The 26,425-nt window shown below is 28.5% G+C and overlaps 2 protein-coding genes across 3 annotated transcripts in view; one reads left to right on the top strand and one right to left on the bottom strand.

Moving 5' to 3' along the window:
* LOC129968168 (paramyosin-like) overlaps positions 1 to 26,425 on the bottom strand; it is a 70,452-nt gene that overhangs the window by 22,119 nt on the left and 21,908 nt on the right. For both annotated transcript variants that reach the window (XM_056081994.1, XM_056081993.1), the window contains exons 2-9: positions 22,197 to 22,253; positions 21,124 to 21,210; positions 19,483 to 19,649; positions 17,672 to 17,750; positions 15,627 to 15,872; positions 13,182 to 13,378; positions 10,329 to 10,461; positions 6,484 to 6,700 (exon numbers count right to left, since the gene is read on the bottom strand). In XM_056081994.1, the coding sequence (XP_055937969.1) occupies positions 6,484 to 6,700; positions 10,329 to 10,461; positions 13,182 to 13,378; positions 15,627 to 15,872; positions 17,672 to 17,750; positions 19,483 to 19,649; positions 21,124 to 21,174 (1,090 nt within the window). In that variant the 5' untranslated portion in view covers positions 21,175 to 21,210; positions 22,197 to 22,253. The remainder of the gene's footprint in view (positions 1 to 6,483; positions 6,701 to 10,328; positions 10,462 to 13,181; positions 13,379 to 15,626; positions 15,873 to 17,671; positions 17,751 to 19,482; positions 19,650 to 21,123; positions 21,211 to 22,196; positions 22,254 to 26,425) is intronic.
* LOC129968169 (degenerin mec-10-like) lies at positions 2,582 to 3,770 on the top strand. Its single transcript, XM_056081995.1, has one exon. It carries the CDS (start codon positions 2,652 to 2,654, stop codon positions 3,753 to 3,755), a length of 1,104 nt encoding a protein of 367 aa, XP_055937970.1. The 5' UTR covers positions 2,582 to 2,651; the 3' UTR covers positions 3,756 to 3,770.

Below are 26,425 nucleotides of genomic sequence, written 5' to 3'. Positions count from 1 at the left end.
TAAACATCCTTAAACGATTCATATAAAACTGATTCTAATATGGATTTTTTTCTAATTAAAAAGTTTAAATTACTTCTAAGGTTATACTTTAAATAAGATAAACAGTACAATTATTCAAGGTATCTAGTTTTAAAAATTTTTAAAGCGTCAACGAAAAACTTTTATAGAATGTATTTCATTTTCATTTTTCATGTTTAGAAAATTTTAAAAAATTCAATGCATTATATTTCTTATTTAAATATTAAACAAAAAAATATTTGATTCATTTCCGGCTTGGGTATTTACTTTATCCTTGATATAAAATCTCAATTTTAATTTTACAGTAGGATAAATAATATTGTTATAAAGTAATCTGAATTAAATTCACCATTTCGGTAAAGTTATTCTAAATATTATATTTCTTTATCATTATATAAATAAAAAACGTTGTGGATATACATGCAAGTATGTATGCATGTATATTTGTTCTCTATCTCCTGCCAAACTAGGGGATTGATTACTAAAAAACTTTGTACGCTTATTTTTTTAAGACATCAGAAAGAATGACGTTTAATTTTTCAAAGTGCAAAAAGTTACTTAAATATTTAATTAATTATAATTTAATCAAACTTTTGACATTTTTTTGTTGTAACTTTGGAATAAACTACTTTATAAGAAATATTTTAACACCATCATAAAATTACAAATTTAATTTTATGGTAATGCCAAATTTCTTTTAGTACATTTTTTTTTTCTTCAGTTGTTATTAAATCTTTTAAAATTGGATGCAGACATTTTTGAAATATGATAACAATAAGACGTACTCAAAATTATGTAGTTTTTAAATTTAGAATTTATTTTATTGATTTGAAGAAGTTATATAATAGTGCGTAAAAGTAGTGCGTAACTGAATAATAAATAGTGCGTAACTGAAAGAAAGATGTGATATGTCCTTCATTTTCAAGCAACAAGGCCCAAGAATAGTAAATCAACTGGTATGGTGTAGTAAATTTACTGTGCTTTTTATAATAATTGATAAAAAATTAACTTTTACAATAAAAATGTTATGCATCAAAATGTTTTAGTCCCAATTAATACCGGGCATATCAATTGGTTTCCAAATAAAATTCCAAATCTGCTTGGTTTTCAAAATAATGAAAATAATGCCGGGGAATAAAATTACATAGTAAAAATTAATTAATTATTAAATCTTTACTTTGTTGTAATCTTTACTGAGTTGAATAAGCATTACCTGAGCCTTCTATGTGTGTGTTTAAATGCACATCTATCGCAAGACGGAATTCGTAAACTCAAATCTTTAGATTCTTTTAGAAAAATCATGAAATTATTTTCATATTTTGGATCATTTTTAAGGTTACTTAAAGTGAAAATGAAAGCGAAGATTAGAATTTCTTGGCATGAATATACAAATGAAAAATCTTAAAAAAACATACAATATTGAAGATTCTAATTTTTTTAAAAATTTAACGTTTAATTGAATTTGCAATCTGTTGTTTTAAGAAGGAGTCTACTTTGAGCCGGAAAACTATTGTTTTCAGTTAAGCGGCAACTTTTATTTAATGGTATACGTGGTGAAAAACAAAATTTCGTACCCTTTTGCCATTAAAATAAAAAAAAATAGATAAAAGCTAATGGTATCAAAGAAAACAATACAATTTTCACCTTGTTTCGGTTTCAGCACCATAAACAATTTACAAAATCAATATTCATTATTAGTATCGAGAACAAAAGGAAGAAGAAATTGAAAAATATGTTGACTAACAAAAGTTATCAGTCAAGACAAAGAGCTGGTTCAAGCAAAGAATTAGAAAACATGTCATCTTTGATTTAAAAGCTAATAAGTCCATTCTAGGATAAAAGCTAAAAACATATAAAAAGGGCTCTTAGCAAATTTGATGGGATGTCAATAGTCATACAATTTTCGATATTATGCAGCTTAATATAAGGATTTTTCACTAAGACACTGACTGTAATGTTTTTTTCAGAAAGATATATCTACGTCTGTATTCTACTCCAAAAGATTGACAAATAAATTGACAATCAAATTCGATTTTTTTTTTAATTTTGTTTATGAAAATCGGACAGTTCGCTTAGCATAAATGGCATGAAGTTAAAAATACTTGCATGTAATTAATATAAAGTTTCAGAGTGATATTGAAATACGAAGTTTTAGGTCCTGTTTGAGTCATATCAAAATATTCCATTATTGAATTCAGGCAGAAATGATCGGAAAAATCGGATTTAGACAGAAAGTTCAAAATGCTTTCAATAATCAAATTTATCCTTTTCAAAAAAATAAAAATGATCTAAAAAGTAGAGAAATTGAAGATTTTCACTCTATTACAAATAAAGTTCTAGGAAAATCTCCTGTTTATGTCATTTCTCAAATCGGAAAGGCTCCAAATCCTCTTCGCAAGGTTATTTGGCTCTTTATTCTGATCCTGGGATTGTGTGCAACATTTTTCGAAGCATATCGTTTCCTAACATCGTTTCTGGAATATCCGGTTGTTGTAAGCTTGCACTTAGATGAAAAACAAGATTTGGAGTTCCCAGCAGTCACTGTCTGCAATTTAAACAGAATGAAAACCACACACCAAAGATGCTTAGTTCCTAACATTTCTTTAGAAAGGTGTATTCGTCCAGGAATCACAATGACTCGAACAACACTCTTCATGTCTGAAAGGCGGAGCCTCCAATCCTGTACGGCCGAATTTGGTGGCGAAATCGACCAAGACACCCAAAAGGAATTTCAATTCTACATGATATATTCAACTTTAAGTAAAGAAGTTCGGAAAGAAATAGGTTCCCAGGGTGACGAATTCATTAAACACTGTTCTTTTAATGGAAAAGCATGTTCTGTAAAAACATTTGTGGAATCCCAAAGTCTTCGTTATGGTAATTGTTTCACTTTCAACCAAGGTAGCAGAAATAAGACATCCCCATTGATTGTGTCTGAAACTGAATACTGGAGTGGATTGGAGGTAACCCTTGAGCTAAAATATGATGAATACATGCTGTTCTCTGATACCGTTGGGGCAAGAGTTCACATCCATGATCCGAATGAACCCCCCAGCCCTGACAATTATGGAATTGACATTAGCTCAGGTTTCGAGACTTCAGTAGCAATTATGCAAACTCACGAAATTCGACTAGCTTCTCCTTACAGAGATCACTGTGTTAATTACAGTGACGAAGACCCGTACCGTCACAGTCAAAGCTGGTGCACGAGATATTGCATTCAAAGGATTAATTACATGAAGTGTGGATGTGCTGATCCAACCCTGACATCAACCACCATTTTCAAGACTTGCAATTTGACAAACCGAAATGAAAGTTGTTGTCTGAACGAAGTTTTGGATCGTATTTTGAAAGACAAATTAGCTTGCGATTGCCCCCTGCCATGCAGCACAACTTATTATGGGGAAAAAGTGTCAGTGGCTAGATGGCCTTCCAAATCTCTTGACTTCAACGGAAACTTAACAAAACGCAATTATTTGGAAGATATTAAACGAATGCGAAAAAGTCAAGCGAAACTTAGAGTATTCTATTCAACTTTGATTCGGAAAATATACGAACAAAAACCAAGATACCAGGATTCAGAAATATACAGTCACTTAGGAGGTGAGTTAGGTATGTGGCTAGGCTTAACTCTAATGGTAATATTCGAGATTATTGAAACGAGTTTATATTTGATAAAGTATTTTATCAGATTTCGAGCAAACCGCAAGGTAAAAAAATTGGCCATTTGTGACTAGTTAAATAAGGACACTTTTCATAACTGTAGTAAAGAATAGTCCCCATTTAAGTTCAGAAAAAATTACAAGAACAATTTTATAATTTTAGGGAATGTTATGTTTAACTAAAACAAAAGTATATCTTCCACACTATATTAACTATAGTGTCAGTGTATAGTGTCCACACTATATTAACTATAGTGTCTACTCACTCAAATGAATAGTTCTCATATATTTTTCGAAGCAGGAATTCAATAAAATAATATCTCTTACATTAAAGGTAGTTTAATAAAGGAACCAAACTTTGTTTTTTTTTTAGTAAATTGAATCAGAGTTATTTTTATAAGGAAACTTTTTTTTTTCATTTTTAGCCTTTTTACCTCCTTCGAAATTATTTACTGCATCAAGATATAATGGATCAAAACCTTTTTTTTAAGTACATTTCTTCATAATTATATTTATATATTCCACTGCTTACGAATTGTAGATAAAAATAAATGTTGTTAATCGATTATTTTAAAGTGAATAATTTTATTTTCATTGTGTGTAATAAACCAAAGGAGAATGATTTGAGTATTATTTGTTTTGATTAATTGTTATTTATTTTTATTTTATAAAGATCTGACGGTGCTATGTGACCACATTTATGCATCAAAATTCTTTAAGTATGTGCAAAATGTTGTTCATTTAATTTAAGTAATTCTCACTGCATGGGTAGTTTAGTCGTCTGTTATTGCGCAATGTAAATTATTGCCAAAATTATTTTTAAAGAAATATTATTACATTTTTGAACTATATTATAATCAGACAATATACATATCAAATACATTTTCAAATAGTAAAACTTACTGAACAATGATATCATGAGTGTTTAATCCGAAAATGTCTTGAACAAGGCTTATTGAATCTTTTCCACAAACTTTCGATTGGAAAAATTCCTAACCATTAATTATTTATATTTTTTAAAAACATATATTCTTATGACTTGTTGGTTCATAAAAATATTAGCTAATTTCAGATATTTGTTTAGTTTTAAAATCAAATGCTTTAAGTTAAGCTCTTAAACTTAAGCACTTAAGTTTATATTACAATTTAAGTCTTAGTAATTAGCATTTTGAAGTAATTAAACTAATTTTTATTTTATAAAAATAAAAAAAAATCAAATAAAAAGGTAAATCCTTTTAAATGAGCCGATTTCGTTACATTTAAAGAGATAAAATAACTTATTTCTTTAATCTGAATTTTTCTTAAAATCGTTTTTATAAGATTATTTAGTATCCAAAAGAGTTCTTAAAATGGAAACATGTACCCATTTCTATTTAAATAAAACCACACTCAAACAAACAAAAAAAAGCCAGACATCAGATTGCACTCAATTGCTCATCAACTTCTAAGATCTAAAGAACTCTGCTGCTGTTATTTAAAACTGAGTTTTGGCATAAGCGACACTTTGCAACGATAGCAAAGATTAGGAGATAATCTATTTGGACAATGAATCTTCCTTACAAAGAATGTATTTTTTAATTAATGATTAAATTTTATTTTTGAAACTTGGCCGAGTTCCAACTATTTTGAACTAAAGAGAAAGATTGTTACAATATTCACATAATTTTCTTTATTTCTTTAGTAGTTGTTCAGATTATTACATTCTGATATACGTACTGATGCTTTTAACTATTCATATATATTTTTCATCAAAATTCTTAATTTATGGTACTTTCCATGCCTTTAAAGATATTTGGATTTTAATTTCATGGATCAAAGGGATGAGATAATGTTGTAATTTGTATATTTCATTTTCTTTGACATATGAAAACTTTAGAATCAAAGACGGCCGTACTATGTTGGTATCTTTGAAAATTAAAAAAAAACGACTATTTGTTTTTTTTTAATATTTTTTTACTTTATTTTCTTAAAAAAATGTATTTTTAATAATTTGTACAAATTTTTTTAATTTTTACAATCCTTAATTTAATTTGTCTAATTTCTTGTCAGTTAAGATTGATTCTCTTAATCGACTTTTCCCTCACTTGATGAATTCATGTTTACTATAAATTTTATATCCTGTTAAATTATCAATTGTCACAAACTGCTTTGATATTTTAGAAATTTAATTTTAGCTTAATATCGTATTTAGAACTATGATCAAAATTGATCAAATAACTCTCATTAAAAATTTAGTGAACGTGCTTAAAAATAAATCACAACTGTAACTGATTGTAACATTAAAATTCATCCATGTTGGTTTGATTATCAAAACATTTTCCTATATCAGCTACATGAGGTATAGTATTCAAGTAATTCTCTCTTATTAGGAAATAGTTTTGGTGCATTTCCTTGAAACTCACAAATCGAAAAAAAAATTTCATCGAACATTTATAGAAAATATAAAGCACACAAAATGTTGTTTTTCGTCTTTAGAAAACAAATTTTGAATATTTGTTGCCCTGGTTTATTCTGCTTTATTCTGATATTTTTTCCCTTGCAATGAACTACGGCATAACATTTTCTCAGTTACCGAATTAATTACAATCTTGATTTTTTTTCATCAATTTCACTAATAATGGAAGTTTACTATTATATTTCGTCTTTCATTCCAATTTTCAATTTATTTTTGGGTTTGGAGTAAAACAAAGGCTTTATTTTTTGGGGCAGGTTACGTCTTGATAAAATCTACGCATCTATATCGATCATCTAATAAAATATATGTCAATGATTTATTTAAATAACGTTTGTGAAAACTACTCACCGGTGAGCTTCTTATTCTCCCTGGTAAGGGCGGCTATCTGATCCCTGAGCTTCTCGTTCTCGTGTTGAGCTTTCTGGAGGTCAGCCACCTTGCCACGGAGGTCGCGCTGAGTAGTGTCCAACACGACGGTCAACTCTTCAACCTTGGTCTTCAGCTCTACATTGATCTTCTCGATTTGGACAATGCGCTTCTCCAGGACTTGGACATGGGAAGTAGCCTGATAAAATAATTAGATATAAGGAAATCTCATTCTTATGAGAATGCTTTATCCTGAATTCAATGGATTATGACACTACAGAGGAATTGTAATACATCTTATCTTACAAGATTTATGTTATGCAAGGTGTCCCAAATCGGTGGCAAAGGCCCTCATTTCCTTTAATATTGGACGGAGGCATACAAACCGAATTTTAGTTTCATTAAACTTCATTTACAAGGATTGATAGTAAAATTAATCTTTGTGTGCGTCTTATACTGCTAGATTGTCAATTAGTAAAACATTTTTCTTATAATCATCTATGCACACGCAAAGCTTTACGTTTCTGTTTGTCAAATTGAATCATAGCATTTCACTAAATCATTGAGTTTCCAAATATGAAAATCATTTATTGCTTGAGGAGGAATATTGAAATTGCTCAGATTTAATTCTGATAAAATAATCTGCATTTTTGTGAAAAAAGTTGGAATGAAGGATTTCCTAGCTGGTTGTAAACACATTAAAGGAAGACGCAACTGGAAATTATGAAAAGGACAATTAGAAAATCCTGTAGTTTTAAAATAATGTTGTAGTTATAATATTTATTCTAGTTAAGAGATGCTCGTAGCAACTAACATAAAAAACGTTTTACTGGAGATGTGCGGAAGGCCCCCGAATAAATTCTGAGATCAGTAAGATGTAAATTCCTGAATAACTGTTTTTTTTAGCATAGTCACATATCATGCATCCATAAAAAAAACCTTAGGGGGTATTGTACTTCTATGAAGACGAATCACGAATTGTTATTGGAAGGAAGATTGACCTCGAAATACTACTATTATAATAATTCTGGTGATATTTAAAGTAGAAATAATCCCTCGTACGTCATGTAAAATAATGCAACTCAAGGACTACATAGAAGAATAAATTCACGATGTATATTCAATATAAATACAAAGATATCAATTCAAAGGAATGCTAAAATTAATACACAAACGTAATTTACACAAACCATAGGATAAGAGTAGAATATGCCACTTGTAACTGTAATGGCTCAAAAAAGGGTATAATTTTATCCATTCCAAAAATTAAATACTCATTTTTAATACAGATTTTTTTAAAAATATGTTATAATCGCAGTTTTTAAAATTTGCGAATATTTTTCAATATATATTTAAATATACAAGCTTAATGTTTCATTGCGAACATTTTTCAAATGTAGGTGGAAAGTTTTAATACCTTATTCTTCATTCATTTAAATACAAACATAAAATCAAGATTTCATTGTTTTAAACATTTGCTTGGTTTCCTTTTCTTCAAATGAAAAATGTATTTCTACATAAAATAAATCGAAATCAAGAGTAAGACTTTTTATTACCCCGAATATGTTAATTGGCAAAGTATACAGAATGTCTTCCCCTCTCACCAAAAAACACAATTTTTACATATTTCCTATAGAATATACATAATTATATAAATTTTCCACAAAAATATAAGTGTATTTATATTAAGGTAATAAAATATATTAAGGACATGAAAACTGACCCTATAGCATAGCATGGAACTGATATTAAGTACATGAAACATAGCCACTAACAAATGCATAGGATTGGCATACATTCGCCGAGAGTTTTGGACAATTATAATTTTAGAAGGGCATGACCACAAAAGAATAAGGACGTGAAAATAATTTTCACCCGAATTATTAATTTGAGCACTTTTTTTTTTAAGTTTTAGTAAATATCAAGAAAAATCTTTTTTGGTGACTAAATGTACCCAAAGAATAATTATCATTATAACTAAATACCACTCTCAGTTTCCCATGTAAAATCTCATACAATGTCAAACTCAAAATTCAATAAATTGAGGTCTACAATATTCCGTTGGAGATTTTAACTTTTTAAGATGCAAAAAATTATGTTTCCTTATAAAAGAAAATTTATTTAAAATTTAAGAAAATCAAATGTCTCATACATTTGCTATAAATATTAAATATATTGATTAACGCAGTTTATGTGCATAATTAATGTAATCATGGGCTTGTATTGTGTTTCTAAAAAAGGATGTGTTAGCGAGTTATTAAAAAACATTTACAAACATACAAAAGTATATAGTTTTTTAAAGCTTTCAGTAATTAAATTTTTTTTAATTTTTCTACATTTTTTACTGCAGTATTCACATTATTACTTATGCTATTTAAAAATTTGATCAGCGAAATCGAAAAATGAATATGCAAAAATATAAAATGCAAGTCATTTACAACTGAATATAGCCAATGAATTCAGATCACGTGATAAAAAAAATAAACCTAGTTTCAGACGCACAATTCTGTTTTCAGTTTTAGGAAATTCAAATTTAGTCACTGTTTTCACATTATTAACAATAAATAAGATTCAACCAAACAACACTAATATCGTTTTGAAAATAATCAGACTATTTTGCTACAAACATCATTTTTGATGCAGTATTCATCGCTTTTAAAACTTACAGGAATATAAAATTAATTAAACAATATTGTTTCTTGTTTATAATCCAGTCGAACTGTTATTAATGTATCAAAAGTTAGCAAAAAAATACCTTAATGAGTTTAAATTAGTTTAAATTGTTCAGTTGGCTTTTCGAAACAGATCTCTAAATTTGCATCCAGATATGTTGTCGGATAAGGCGTGGAGCTGTGGTTGTGAGAGTTGGATCAATAATTTCCTATTAACTTGTAATGCTACTTATCTATTAACCTTTGAGAGGAAAAATTTAAATTAAAAAATTCTAGTTAATAAGCTATCGAACACAAGCTATAAAATAAGCTGTCAGACGCAATAAGAGCTAAGCTGGAATAAAGTGCTAATTTGGAAGAATATTTCTTTCCTTTCCTTTTTAATTTCAGCAAAAAGGCTTAGAATATTTCCTTCGTGCATGTTATATAGGAGGTAATATCTGGTAAAAACTTCAGATAAATATTTGAACTAACTTTCAATTTGAAAACAGTTCGCTGAATTCTCAGGCCAAGAAATAAATAATCTTGTTCTTAAAGTACTATTTTACGACTTCAAATTGTGTCACAAAAATTCATTTTCAGAAAAAAGTTATGAAAATTACTGTTCCAATTTCCACCAGCACCCCTCTACTCCTTATCGAATAATATACACAGATATAAACCTAGAAACGTGGCCAACTCTAAACCTTATACCAATAAAATTGCTAATACATATATTTCCCATGTGAAAGTACAATTTAGTTGGAGTACTAGTCATCAACGTGATATTAAAATAAATTTAATAAAAAATATTTTTAGATACACTTTTTTTAATATGCTAAAAAATCGGATACCTTTATCCTAATTATTTTCTTCTTTTTAATAAACACTAAGTGATTTGGAATCTATTTTTTTTCTCAAATTCACTACAACTTTAGAACTTGACTCGACTGATATAATAAATATCAATTAAATTACCCTAATACTGTTAATTTAAGTTCAGAAAATGTTAAAATAGCGTATTGTAATCGAAAATATATGAATGTACTAAATTTCAAAACTTCAGCTTATTAGAAAGTGAGTAAATCATTGATTATAAAATTCCACCTTTATATATATGGAAAAAATAAAATAAAAGTGCGCAAAAATGGAAATAAATGAAGCCGGAAAATTTACCTTCTCAAGATCCATGACCAGGACCTCGACTTCGCTCTGGAGCCTGGACTTGGCCTTTTCCAGAGAGCTGCATTTGTTGAGGAGAACTTCAAGCTGTTCTTCATATTCAGAAGTCTTCTGAGCGATCTTGCGTCTGCAAAGAAATTATGTAAATGTTAAATCCCTTCATTTAAGCAACAAGCACGTTAAGAAGATGTCTTGCAACAAGTACATTCGGTTTGCATTAATTGTACCATATATAATCAGAGATAATGTGTAAAAGAAACTTTTTCACATTCTATCTATTAAATGTGTTATCTCTCCCCTTCCCCTCCCTGCTAAAAATTGTGGATGTTGGGCATAATGAATGCTCAGAATTTTAATTTTACAAATGAAAGGTGTGTGCTGCGTCGTATAGTAAAGGAAACTGATAATTGTGCATCAACTGTATGGCAATGGCGAACAATATTTACAAAAGATCGATCCTTGTGATGATTTTAGCGTTTTTACAGAATCTGGTGTACATCAGGTGATTTTTTTACGATTTATCGCTTTAATGCAAAAATACAAGAAAATCGAATTTAAAATTTGGTTGCATTTTTTTCCGACTAATAGGGAAAAAACTGAGATAGTTCTGCAACTGCAGTTATAAGATCATATGTTACATTTCATTTATTTTGCCTTTATTTGCATACAAAAGTATAAACGAACAACCTGTTCGAGAGATTTGAATTAAAATTTGATATCTGCACTTTTCATAACAAAATTGTGGACCAAATTTCATTTGCCTAAGTTGTTCCATTTTTTGAATTATTGCCAAAAAAAGAGCAGACCGATAGACGGATTTGATTTTAAATTTGATACGGATCAATATTTTAGATATCAAACCTGTGCAGAACATTTCATCTATCCAACTCTTTACATATTTCAACTGTCGTATTCCCTTGCAATAGGGCCACCGCACAGACATACTTCCTCTGAATAGATTTTGTTCAAACTTTGATTTTAAAAAATCTACAGATTCGGTGTAAAGCTGAAGACGGATATGATTTTAAATTTGATTTGCAGATCTATTTTTAGATGCTAAATCGTATACCTATGTAAGTCCATATACCAGTGTTCATCTGATGCTCACAACAGATAGATACAATTCCGAAATGGTTTATTTTATTATTATTTTTTATTATTCTGGGAGTTTTGAAACATTTTGATTCGTCGAAATCTCGAATTCGAATTTTTTGGTGATAATAGCACTTTCACTTCGTATATTTCGTGTAGGGGGGGGTACTACGATTGCAGCATATGCACAGTGAGAACTCCAATAACACGATAGCTTTATAATACTAGTCAAATATTACCTAAATATTTTATTCTTATTATTTTGCTTTTAATTATATTCAGGACGTAAAAAGAACGAATTTTAATGCTATTAATATCAGCGTGTTAGTAGAATTACCTTTCTTGCACACAGTTTCGGAGAAAATTATTTCAAAAGTTTTGAATCCTTTGTAATCTCACAATTCTTTAAACATTTTCAGAAATTGTTTTTTTAGAAAAAACAAATTCATTTGATACATACAAATATGGGAGAATTTAATATTTCTGTTAAATTGTACAAGATTTCGTGATTGTTGTCGCACGCGTTTCTGTCTATTTCTCAAAAGTCATTATAATAAGATATAATACAAGAAAAGCAATATAATGCATTTTATTAATAATATATAAAAGTATTTATTCTAGTCATTCATAGCTCCTAACTTTAATCCTCAGTCATTTTGAAGATAAAAGGAAGATTAAATGTGATTCCAAATAGATAGAAATTGGAGGAAAGCACACACAATACAGATATTAAGGTTTTGTGTTATTCTATCAAGTTTCCTTAAATGTTAAATGAATAGATGTGGGTAATGAACCTCAATAATCATCTTTTATGTTAAAATAACATATTTCAAATGGTACTGAAATATTAAAAGAGGTCAACTTATATAACATTTCCTGTAAGTTGCAAATTTTTTTTAAAAATATGTCTTTGTAACAAGCATTTAATATTTGACTTTAGTCTATAATAACCTTAATTACTTTTATAGACAAAGAGAGTAAATTTAAGACCTTTTGAGGATTGTAAAATTCACAATTAAAAAAAATTTACATCCAAAAACTAAGGCAGGCATAGAGAAGCATATCTAGTAAAACAAGGTAAAAGATTAATGCTGTGTTGCTAAACAGTTAAAATGTAAACTTTTGGAATCTTAAGAAGTGAGGATTAAGAGGCAAACAAAAACATTTATATCAATTATCCTAATAGCCTCAACATTTGTGCTCATAATAAAACTATGTCTTTAATACATTAAGGTTTTTGTATGCATCCAATTTTGAATATTAGTTATTTATTTTCTGTGCATTTTTGATGTCAAGCAATTTTTTTATATTTATGAAATGTACAATAGCATTTTATTTAATTCTTCAATGAAGAAGATACAATCTGATTATTATGGTAATTAGAAACAAATCTAATTCTTTGAAATTTGCTTTATAATTATTTAACTTTCAATTTCCTCTCCCTCCTATGAATCCTCTATTACAAGGGTTCTTAAGATATTTTTACCAGTTTTATTTCTTGGGTGAAAATCCTATTCGACAGAAGAAAAAAAAGTTCAAAACCCGGAAAATAAACAAGAAAACTGTGTACCAATATTTGATGACAAAAAGGGGGTTATAATAGTTAATTATAAACATATAACTTAGATTAATTTATTTTAGTTTTTTTGTTCATATATGCGAAAAATTTCAAAAAAAAATATTTTTGAGTATTTTTGTGTTCTAATGTTTTTCTATGCGATCCACAATGCTTTCTGTAGATAGAAATTCCATTACCTAAGCTCTTCAACCTCATCAGCATGAGCCAGGCATTCTGTTTCATATTTTGTCTTGTAGGTGGCGCACTCTCCATTAACCTTGACCAGTTGTCTTTCAAGGTCGATCTTCATCTCTGTCTCCTCATCCAACTGAACCTTGTATGATTCGACTTCCATCTCCAAAGTGTGTACTGTTTGTTCCAGGGCAGAACGTCTCTGCAAAAAGAAAAAATAATATTTACTATATTGCTTAATAATGTTGAACTACGATTCAATTGTACATCACATTTCAAAACTGAAAACTTTCCAAACATGAAGCAGTGCTTGATTTCTTTCCCATTAAGCTATTAAAGCAATAAATGAATATGTCATAATAGAATTTTGGAAATATATTAATGTTTATAAAAGTTTCGTAGATTTTTAAAAGAATTAGCAACAAAATCATTGTAAATATTTACGTCTAAATATAGTTAGCAGTACCAAAAAAGTTGGTGAATTTTGACAATAGAGGTTGGTTATTTGTTTATTGTGAAGAGTACAATCTTTAGCTTTCTTGAAATCTTAGTAACAGATAAAAAGTAAATGTCTGCTTAAGTTAAAGGATAAAAAAGCACTTTTGAAATTTTAATTGAAATCACTGAAATTTTAATTTTGAATACAAACAATGCTTCATAATTTTTTAAACCACAAAAAAGCAGTAAATAAATTGTCTTTGTTATTCATCTTAGTGACAAAAAAAGCTGTAAGAAAATATTTAAAAGAAGCATATTTCAAGTTTTCAATCGAATTAGAATTATTAAACTGTGATTCTGATCCTTCGATTCTATGATTTAAAAACAATAGTTGAGATTTTGAATAGCAGGACAGAAGCATTGCAGAAAAATTAAGCTTTATTATCAAAAGTAAAAAATTATTTTCATTGCTTTTTTCAAACATCATTTGGAGCTGTTAAAACGTGCATATATTTTCACGAACAATTCTTGAATAATCTTGGTCGATTTATTTATTTTCTTTTATTTGATCATAATTTCCTGTTATTTTTTTCTCTTGCTGTGATTTATGCCACATCGCAAATGCACTAGTACACTCCTGATTAGATCCTCTCGACAGATCATCTAAATATCTGTGTCATCTGAATTAGAAAAAATGATTAATAAATCAGTCAGCTTCATCTGTTAAGTAATTTTAATGATAAAATATGGGATTCGAATCACAACATCATTGCAATGATAAGCTGCCTCATCATTTATGAAAGATGTATCTTCTGTTTAGTGCTTAGATCTGTATATCAGTGCATTAGATGCATTTTTATTGTATTATATAAATATATGTATAGATTTGCGCTTATCTTTAGAAATATGGATGGAATGTCTGCTCTGAAACTATTTATATTAAAAAGCATATAGTTATTAAATAGGGAAAAGATAATTAGTTCACTCAAGCTCATAAAAGAATAGAGGTAAAAAGACAAAACAGACGCCTACAAACATATTGTCAAGCAAAACTGAATGAAGATAAGAGAAATTCGAGATGTTCTTTATTGTGGAGAAAAAGATTAATTTCTTGCCTTTGATTCTTTGTCATGACGCCAAGTGTAAGTTATTGCATCAAATAAATTCAATAAAACTCGTTATCATCTCTTCTTTCAAAATTTTATTGTTCTATTCTCCCTTTTTTTATTTTTACACATATATCTAATCAAAAATAAAGATTTTAATCTTTTACTAAATATTAAACTTTCCTTATCAACAAAATTATTCAGTTTTACAATCTCAATATCCATAATCGATGTCTCGCTAACAAACACATGTATAGCATTTATTAATTGCAAGCATATTAGAAATTATTTTCGTAAAATTAATCTATTTATCTCACCGTTCCTTTATTTAAATAATTGAAAACTTTTCACTTAATTTTAAAATGCTGCCTTTGATAAAAATAGCAAATACCTCATGTATACAACAAAACTTTTACATCGAGCTCTTGCCTTTTATTTTATTTATAAATGATATTTGTCACATTTAAAAAGTTTTTTAAACATCATCTGATGCTTTAAAATTTTTAAAAATATATATTTGGAGTTGGATTTTTTTAAATATATTATTTTTATAGTCAATTTGTTAAATTAATGCCTCTGTAAAATATCTTCTAAATATTCAGAAATTTAGCATTCGTATATTCAAAAATAACGATGTTTAATATATTCTTTTTATCAAAACTTTAAACTTCGTTTACATCTCACCAATTCACCTATTGAATTAGATGCTATTTGTTTTACATAAAATTTAATTTCTAATGACATATATTGGTAATTATAAATTTGAAAATTTTGTCTATTCTTCGGTTTTTATTTTGCATCATGCAATAATCTGACTGTGGTCTCTGTAATGTGCATTTTCTTAAAATAAGTGAATAAAAGATATGCAAGATTCGCTGACAGATCGGCTAAAATTCCAAGACTCACCCTTTCTTCATCTTCGTACTTCCTCCTGAGGTCCTCCAGTTGGGTGGCAATCTGGGTCTTGATGTGGTTGGTGTTGTCGAGTGAGACCTTCAGCTCCTGCACCTCCTTCATGAGGTCAGAGTTCTCGGAGCTGAGGCGAGACCTTTGGGCCGTCACCTCGGTTACCGTGCGGTTCAGCTCTTCGATGCGTACGTTCATCTCATGGATGGTCACCTCCAGCTTCTCGACAGTCTTTTGGGCGGTCAACTGCAAAAGCAGAATAATTATAACAAGATTACTTCATCTAATTCTCTCATACAATTATAACTTCATGTGAGTGTATAATTCAATCCTCCACATATACAGGACGTTCCAAAAAACTAGAAGGGCAGTTTATTCTCTTAACTATCCAAACTAAACTTATTAGGCAATTGCAAAGTTTCATCAAATAAGATACTCAAATATATAAAGGTTTTTTTTTGTTTCTGTAGAGAGGAATAATAAAAAAAATTAGAAAAATTAAATTTTTATATAGCGCCCCCTCCCTTCATTGGGAAAAAGTGTCAATGAGTAGAAAGATTTTTTTCTTATACTTATCGATAAGTACACGCAGTTTCATGCCTCTATCTGTAAAATTTACTCGGATATAAAAATGTAAATGTATTGACTTAGACCCTTTTTCCTATCTCTGACCGGTATTTGAGCTAGAGTTTCGTTGTAATAGAGAAATAACATTTTTTCATCTTTTTAGAGTATAAGTTTATAATTTAAGGCTCTTGCTTATTTAAATTATTTATTTGCAATTATTATTATTTGCTTACGAGGTACTGACTAGATGTCAAAAGCTTCAAAAAAAATTGTAGAAGTAGTTATTTAGTTTGCAATTAATTATGGTATTAGAGAAATGTTGATTAAAATGTTGCTAATTGTTTATTTGCGGCTCTTTGATTGTTTAATTTTTTGGAACATCTGTATTGCTAACCACTCTTGGGGAACAACTCATTAGCCAGGAACATATGAGTTTAATTTCAGTTAAATTTCTTACAGAGACCTTGATCGTCATATTTAATTCCCTCAAAGTGTTTTTAGCCATTAAATTGTGATGACATTAAAATCGTGTGATTTCAATAGCCTTTCTATTTTCTATGCTGTATATATGAATCCTCCAAATGAGTCTAGTTCCATAACATCCAGAGAGGGAACGACTAAATTGTCAGTTTTCTCGATGACAATTGAGCAACATTTAAGACAATAATAACTTCCAGAATATGTATGGCTCTAGGATCATAAGTTCTTCAGCTCGAACTATTAAAAACTGCTGTTAAGAAGGAGTGAACTGTGTTGAATAGGGACAAAAAAATCTTCGAAGATGGTTTATCTTCTACAAGAATATTAAAATAAATATATAATATATTTCATAAATAAAATCTGTCAAATATAAAGTTGGAACCCAAAATCTTGTAAGACTCAATTGCATCAGAGTACATTTTGGAAATAAAGAATGAATGGACAGATAAATGATGAAATTGTCCCCGAATGCGGGTATTAAAATCTCACTCCTTATTCTGGTATCTAAAAGATTTCTAATCGTTAAAAATTTGATGAATTTTGGATCCATTCTACCTCATATATTTGAGGGATATACGTCTAATGATTATGATGACCATTTAATAACTAATAAACATTTAATTATGATACGTGACAAAGGACCGTTTATAGCATGTAATTATGGCATTATCTTATACGAAATGTTTTAATCAAAAAATACATTAATTCTCTTATTATATAATAATAATTTCAGATAATTGTATCAAACTAAAAAATAAATAACTATCGATAGTACAGATTTATATGTATATATAAATTTGGATTGAACTATTTAACAATGAAATTTCATTAAGAATGTTTTAAATGAATCTAAATGCTCATAAAAATTCTTAGAATGCCGTTTCTTTGGCATTTTTCAGACTAAAATGTGTTCTAAGAATGAACATTTTTCGAAATTTATGGAAAAAAATGATATATGGTAGAATGATAAACAAGTTTTGTGTTTCTTTGCTTATTACCCTTTCTTTTTGTGCACTTTCTACTTGAGCCAAAAGATCGTAAACTTCAGATTGAAACTTCTGCTTCTCTTTCTCAACTCTGAAAAAAAAGAGAATAAAAATTAATATAGGAAATAAAAGAGTTATCATTGAAAATACTTTCATTAATGTAACAAGCTCTTTGTTTTACTTGATTATAAGTTACACATTACAAATAAGGCGAAAATGAAATACACTGAGAAAAAATTAACATCTAACTATGAAAAATGAAATAACAAAGGTTCTTTAATCTGCTGTGAAATCAATTTTAAAAACACGCTGTGATAAAGCTAGTGCAATAATATTTATATTAAAATATAAGTCAGGCCGAGTAAAAAACTGGATTCGGCAAAATCAAGTGTGTAGAAAATACTTCATTTTTCTCTTAATTTGCAACTACCGTACATATTCATCGCTTATAAATGTTATATATATCATTTTATTTTTTATTTTTTTAATTTGTCAACATTTGTTGATTTTATGTCATTCTATTTCTTGTTAAAAAAAACTGGTAAAATTCTAATAAATGTCAGGATTTCCCAAAGTACTAAAATATTTCAGAATATATAAATCTAAAACTTTATTAATCCTGTTCACTTACTTTTATAAAATGTCAGGCAAGAAGTATTTTTTGCAACGACAACTAATATATTTTATTTGTTAAATTCATCTGAATTCTTCAAGTAGCAAAGTATTAAATCAAGCATTATAAGTGTTCGTTCTATTCCTGCATTCTTTGATTCGAACATTTGTCTTCAGTCGATTATTGCACTGTTGCGGGGAAGATTACGTAAACGAAGTTATGTCTTACAGCAAATAAACGAATTTCTTCTAATGAGCCATCAGAAAAAAAAATCTAAAAAAATAATAACGCACTGATAAAAAGGGAGATTTTTTTTCTTTACTTATGCTTTTATTTGGAAATTCAGAAAGGAATAGATTAGAATTAATTAAATTTTTATATTATTTTAAGAAAAATGTAAAAACTGAGACGAATAAATTTCTATGTTCTTTTCCTTCTTTGGTAAAAAAGAGACATTTTCAAACATTTATCAAAATCTTTCAATTCATTCAACTAATAACTTTTTCCTAAATGAATTCCATTTCAATAAATTAATAATGCATCCAGATATCTTTCGACCCTATGAATTTTTATTTATAAAATATCAATTAAATGTGTATTAGTGGAACTTCTTACAACTTTTTCGATCAAATGTATGTTTTTTATCATTAAAAAATAAACTCCAAAGCGCTATTCATTATTTTCAGCAAAAATGTAAATACTAGATAAACTCTTTTAAATTTTAGTAAACTTACTGCTTATTACAATCGTTTATGCAAAAAAGTGTTTTTTTAAATAAATATATGGAGTGTTTTATCAGTGTCATTGACGAACTCGCATGCCATTCATTTACTGCATATAAATTTCCGCATCACGTGACATTACGAAATCAATATATGAAATTTAACACCTTGTGATAAGGGCTTAAAAATGCTTAGTGTGTGTGTGGAGGGGGGGGGTTGGCCGTGTGTGTGTATGTGTGTGTGTGTGTGTAAGCAGATATACATACGTATAAATAGAAAGTGCTGTTTTTCTTTTCCACATCCTGTACAGTTTAATTTTGCTACTTTTCGTCCTGCATTTTGATTTGGCAATTATTATAAAATCTCTAAAAAAGTAATTTGCATAAATGAACTATTTGAAATTTTAAAAACTGGTTTTGCTCCCTCTGAATTATTCATAGCAATCTGTGTCCCACTTAATGGTTCTACATGAGATGATGGGCACTGACCTCTGCCTGTTCTTGTTGGCGATGTCCAGCTGATCCTGCATCTCAGCGATGGCCTCCTGGTGCTTCTTCCTCAGATGGTGAGCAGTTTCCTCGCTCTCCAAGTGAACGTCCTCCAGCAGTTTCCTCAGCTTTGAAAGCTCGGAATCGCGCTTCTTGTTCATCTCCACCTAAAAAGGATGCATGAAATCACTTTCAATTAAAATGATAAAATAGTACGATCATTAATACGATAAAAACCTTTGGGATTCCAGTTATTTGCTACAAAAGTTATATCTGATTTTCACAGAAGTTGTAGAATTCATACCTATTAATACAAAGATTTTAAATGATATTCGCACGATTTTCACCAATATTTTCTATAATTTCATGAAAATGTTGTAATAGTAATGTAGAGTTTATGTTATAGGAGAAGAAAATCCTCTTTCATATGTAAATCTTTATATTACTAAATAGTAAAAAATAATCTCATATATATGCGTACTGTTGCTCGGTGAATTTAAAGGAAAAACAGGAATTCTCTCATCCATTTTGTAGCCAAATGGGAAAAAAAATATCTTTTATCCTTTCAACAGTCCATGGTATAGTCTCTTATACTTTTATGGTTAGTCTTTAAGATATCTAATCATACAGAAGACAATGATTCAACAGGATAAAAAGCGTATCTCAGAATAATTCAAGATTAACACAAACAGCTTAGGAAAGGAAACTATTAAATTCTTTTGGCTTGAGCCATGTGTATAAACTCGTTAACAAGAACAAAACATGTGTGCTTATCATCGTTACAGACAAAACTGAAAAGGCTTAATATTCCCAAGGTTCACTTAGGTATGATCAATGCACATTGATGTATGTGTGAATTCGAAAATCAGAATAACACAAACAAGTAAGTAAATTTTATATTCTACGCCAACTCATAACCAAACTAAATCTAAGAGTCCATGTACACTCATCGTGGAAAACAAGTATAACTTGAATATAAAAAAAAACATTATATCGATGGATATAGTTTTGAATATGAAAATATTAAAGAACTGCAATATAAACAATTTACACGGAATAAAATATTCAGGAAAGTTTCAAAATTGATTCACTCATTAACCCTCCATTTGCGTATCCCGCAATTTCCGAGAGTTGGTAATCAGACCATTTTCTGTTGCATCCTGCGTTTTTCACAGTTTAGAGTTTTTATTTTTGCGATTACAGATTTTTATTATAGTATATTATTATTGTGTAACATATAGTAGCAGTACACTTTCTTGGAAAAATATTTGAACTTATTTACAAACATCGTATCTAAATAGTGATTTTAAAGAATGACGCAGCCAGGGGGTTAATTGAAATCGATGTGTGAATCAAATTTTAAACGGAATGAGACTCTAATGTACTTACGGAAAAGAGAAATTCTATATTGACTACGAAAAGTCAGTGATCCAAATCATCTCGCTTACCGAGGAAAACTGAGGAAAATCTCGTACCACCCCTGATTCTTTTGAAAAGTTTCAATATAAACATAGCTTGAAGAATCCTTCGCCAGGGATTCCATAATTTTTTTAATGAAAGTTTGTGTGATTTCAAAGTGCGTCACATTACAAATTTTTTGTTCATGTTTCATATCAATAATCAAAATCAAAATCATCTTACCTGTGACTCACTTGAGCCTTCTGCTTCTTCCAAACGTTCAGTGATCTGCATCAAGTGGAATGTAATTTCGGATTTCTCGCGTTCGAGCTGAAATTAAGAAAAACCATTTCAATATTATGGAAAATAAAGTATTTATGGTTAAGTTATAATATTTAAATAAAGGTAGATAAAGAAGAAATGTACTGTATTATAGGGCACAGAATATTTAAATAGTCATATACAGACATTATGTCTCAAATATGAAGTAAGATACTTTTGATTTATAATTCCGAGCGTCGAGAAAAACGAATAACAATTCTAAATAAATATTGTCCTACATTTGGGAAATCAAGAATTTCTGAATCACTATTTATTTATTTACTAGCATTATTTAAAATTTTTAAAATTCACTGGAAAATGTAAAATAAATTTGCATTCAGATTCTAGCAACAAATTTCAAATTAACAAAAGCTTGCTAAATGTCTTGATATAAGTTTTTAATAATATTTCCATGATCAGATATTTAAGCAGTCGACATGCAACCGATAGGATGCCAGGAAACTAATTGCCAAAATGCATTATTTATTTAGCTGCTTCTGAAACTAAATATTTGATAGGAATTAATAAAACTCGCAAAATTTATAAATAAGGATAATTGGTCGAAGTATTGAAGTTAAAATTTTTATTAGAATGTTAGAGCTGCATTACAGCCAAGTTTTTAAATTTAAATACAAGCAATGTCATTAAAATAAAAAGCGTGTTTTTTAATAATTTAGATTATTTCATTGAGTCGCCTATAAATTATTTCAGTAAGAATGGAAGCCAAAGATATTAAATTTCATCAAAGTTATTCATTTTCTATTTCGTATTATTTTAACGAAATTCTTAATTATGATTCCTTCTTAATGTTATATCATTATTAACTTCATCATTTTAAATAAAAATGTTTGAATATCTAATTTAGTATTAGATTTAAAAGAAGAAATATAATACTAAATTAACTACCATTAATTAAATTAATTTCTTTGATGCAAAAAATAACATTTTTAATTTTTAAACACACAATAAATATCATAATCAAAATTTTCTCTTACTTTTTGTCGGAGTTCTCTTTCGAAGTCTAAATCCTCTTGAAGCAGACGTATTTTGTCCTGGAATAGAAAAAATAGAGATTTATAATTCCTTTCCATGAAATTAATATATATTTAAACATAAAATTAAATCAGTAAAATGTTCAACATGCTAACATATACTTGGCTTTTCAAACTTCTCTTAGTAAATTTTCGGAAAAGATTTATATAATAGAAGCATAAACTAAAAAAAAAAAAAAAAAAACTGTGCACGACATATTGTATTAAAACAAAGCCATTATTCAAATGTTAGTTCGTAAAAAATATAAATTCTCATGATGTTATAATGCAGTTTAAAAAATATTTAAATATATTTGTCTATAATTTATCTCAGAATATTGTAACTCTTTCAATATGCTAGTTTATTTCCTGAACGACTTATATCAAAATATTTAACACATGAGGGTTCAGATTTAGAACCATTTATTGAAAAAAAAATTTAAAAGCGTGATGGTTTATTCTGTGAACTATCTTCTGCATTCATATTTAACAAAAGGCCATTATCAGCACGTTACCTAGAAAGTAGATGCGCTGCACGAAAAAGCATGCAAAACATTCAATGTGCAAAATGTTTTATTTGTCATGTGGCCTTATATGCTTAGGGAAAGCAAAAAATTGTTTTTAAATATTTCACACTAAAGAATAATTAAGAAATATATTTTAGTACCTTTGAGAAATAATCTTTAATTAAAATAAAACAATTTTAAATTATCTGTTAATGTTATCTGATTATTCCAATTATTATCTTCTATTCATTTAAATTAGCATTTCATAAATTATTTATTTATATGCTAAATCTTAGATTTACTTTAAAGGGTCCAAAGTTTGATCGAAAGGCATAATATAAATTTAATTCCAAATATCTCATCATTGGAATTACAAGAAAATATGGTGGAACTAAATATGCATCATCCTTAAAAAGCTTTAAAAAAAGTTTTTGATCTTATTTTATGCATTACTATGATAATTGACTTAAAAGTGTTAAAATAATGGTTCCAACGAATAAAATTTTTAATTTGTGTGCAATGAGGGAATTATTTTTTGCATGAATTCTTATGCCTAAAAGAATATCTGTTTAAAAATCATTGCCAAACCATTTAAACTATTAGCACAACAATTTTGCCAATAACCAAATTAAAAAATCTTAATTGAAAGAAAATAGATCGGCTTTTTCATTCATTTTAAAGCACATCATTTTTTAAAAAAATGATGTGTGGAATGTAATTTGAAATTGAAGTTAATTACTCAAATTATTTTTAAATTTCTGAGTGAAATTAAATAAAAACTATACAAGAAGGTGAGATAAATGTTGCTGGATAATATCATAACTGTCACTAAAATTAAATGTTTAGATGAAGACAAAAATTTAGATTCAAATGTATAAAACTACAAGTTGAGTTTTAATATACCAACAATCTTGAAATGAAATAACTTTAAACCTATTAAACTAACTACAGCTAACTTTTTGGACTGCAGGGAACATGGTAACGAAATTTAATTGCACGAGGTGTTTGCTAAATAAAAGCATTCTTAGGGTAACACAGTAGGTCAGTCTAATCAAATCAATATTCTAACCAAAAAGTTGTCAGATGCAAATTCAACTACTCTTTTTGGTATGCTTGGAAATGAGTCCGCTTTTTGGCATTTTCGAGGCTAATACCGAATTTCAGCTTTTCATTGGAAACCGATAAGGCGGAATTCATATGATTTAATATTTGACTGTACACTCTAATACAAAGAGCTCGCTATTCAAAACTCTGTGTTCGCGGATCATGATATATGATTTTTATGACTTTTAAAACATTAGCACAAATTTCATAATGTTGTTCAATATTGTATTATAATAGTCAATATTCAGCAATTTCGTACTGTATTGCGAATATTGCTTAGTAGAATGCTGTATTATGCAATATATCTGTGCTATTGGCGAATATTTGGGAGTACAACAAAACAGCACCTTTCTCATTGGAAGAAAGTGGGAGACAAGATTGGCATGAATATCTTAGACCTTTTTGCCAGGCTCTCCGCTGAATACTCTATACATTTTCAATGGGTCCCCTCACTTGTTGGTTTAAATGGCAATGAGATAGCGGATAACTTAGCTAAGACTGCCTCAGCTGATATATTTCATGGTGATGTAACACTAACTTATTCTGGAATCTCCTCTATCAAAAAGATGGAGTCGAGTGAACTTTGGAGAGTCCCACCTGCTCATCCTTGGTACTTTGGTAAGAGTCCAGGTTGGTGTCACCGTCTGAATATCTCTAGAAAACAGCAAACGGCTCTCTCTCTCGTTTCTTGAGTGGGCACACCAAATCCCTCACCTTCCAGTACGGACGGAGGATCTTTACTGAATGTCCTTGGTGAAAGGCAGATCAAGCTTTTCCCAGTCATATTCTTAAATGTTTAAATTTTACGATTTTTGAGATTTTAAGGGATCCGCTGTTGTTTTTGGACATTTTAGAGATCTTTGATTTCATAGAGGTAGTATAGCGCAGCTATACCATCTGGGATCAGAAACAACAACAAAATCGCAGAACAGTTATTGATTCCCTTAGTAATAATAAATAAAAATTAAATTCTTTTGCTAATAATATGTGAAAAATGAAAATTCAGGATGCAAAGGAAATCGAATGTCTTGAATTATTTAGCTAGTCTAATTACAGTGCAATGCATTTCTCGCAGAAACATATGATACAATATTTACTTTAATAATCAACATCGTTCATTTCATGAGTAAATAATATTTGTGAAACATTAAATCAATACTTCTGAATTCAAAAGATAATTCAGTATCTTTATTTTTATCATTACTTCTGTATTGTATACTCAGTCACTAATATGAAAGAGAGAGAGAGAAAAGTGAGCTAGAGAGAATGTTTTTTCTCCTTAAATTTGTAAAATGAATCGTTTCTTGTTGCTCTCTTCATATTCCCTTTTGTTAAAAATAATAATATGTTCTCAAGAATTCTCTAGTACATTATTAAGTTCATGACATTTAGATAGTATACTAAATGATAAACCCTCATCCTTAATGGCTTTAGTGTTCATTAATGACATTCATTTGCTACACTAGATGGCAGCAGGATTTAAAACAGCATTTGTTTTTACAATAGGTTAACAATAGGTAATAAACTGAAATGATGTGAATTTAAAGGAACTGCATTTTTTTTCTGTTATCCATGACAGTTGCCAAACAGATATTTTTTTTATGCATAATGATTTCTCATTAATCGAAATCAAAAAATCGTACTTTGAATTTCGCAATTTTTTTTTTCACTATTTACTTGAAAATTTTTTTCTTTTGTAATTTTTTAAAAAAAATTTCTAAGTTTAAAAAAAAAAAATTTCTGAAAGATCAACATTAAACTGTTGTTTTAAAAAAAAAATTATATAAAGATCATTCTCTGAAAACTTGGTAATCAATTGGTTATAAATAATTTGTTCCAATCAAAAATGAAAAAAAAAATGATATCCATTTTTTAAAAATAAGCGAAATGATTTGGCTTCATATTCGTTCCAATAATTACGAACAGATTATCACCATCATTGTTGTTAAAATCATTTTTTTATTAACAACAAACTTGACTTCCGCTCTTTAAAAAGAAATATTTTTAAAATGCAATAATCAGTGAATACCTTTTCCTGAAAGACAGACAATGTTATAATAATAAAAAAATGATTAAAATTATTTGCGAGAAATCTCGTTAAAATTTTTATTTTGATTTACATACTTAATGCTTTTCCGTAATTCCTATTCACAAATTCAAAGATTTTTTTTTTTTTTTTTTTTTGTAATCTCCTCTATGTTGAACAAACTGCCATCTTTAGAAAAATTGATTAATTAATCATATTCTATTTCAATTTATAATATTAAAAATTCAATTATAGAAAAAAAAAGCTTACATTAGGAGGAAGAACAAAAAATGTGATATCAAAAAAAAAATGTGAAAACTTATATAATTGTTTCTAAATTTAATTATAAAGTTTTTAAAAAATGATTCTTTTCCTTGCAAGGATATTGGTGGCTAATACATTCGGAATAACTAAGGATGCCCAAAGCATAAAAAATCTTTGTATTTATAGCACTCACCGTAATCACAATCATTACATATAAATACTGCACTTGAAAAAAATTATTGTGGTATTGAAATCCTTCATTTTTTTACATTGGATATATCCCTTAAATTCTG

Source organism: Argiope bruennichi, chromosome 5 (genome assembly GCF_947563725.1).
Source record: "Argiope bruennichi chromosome 5, qqArgBrue1.1, whole genome shotgun sequence".
Taxonomy (NCBI): Eukaryota; Metazoa; Arthropoda; class Arachnida; order Araneae; family Araneidae; genus Argiope; species Argiope bruennichi.
This window is presented reverse-complemented; position numbering and strand designations above follow the sequence as displayed.

Excerpts from the sequence above, each read along its gene's own strand:
- LOC129968169 (XM_056081995.1), top strand. The coding sequence starts at position 2,652 with ATGACTCGAACAACACTCTTCATGTCTGAAAGGCGGAGCCTCCAATCC.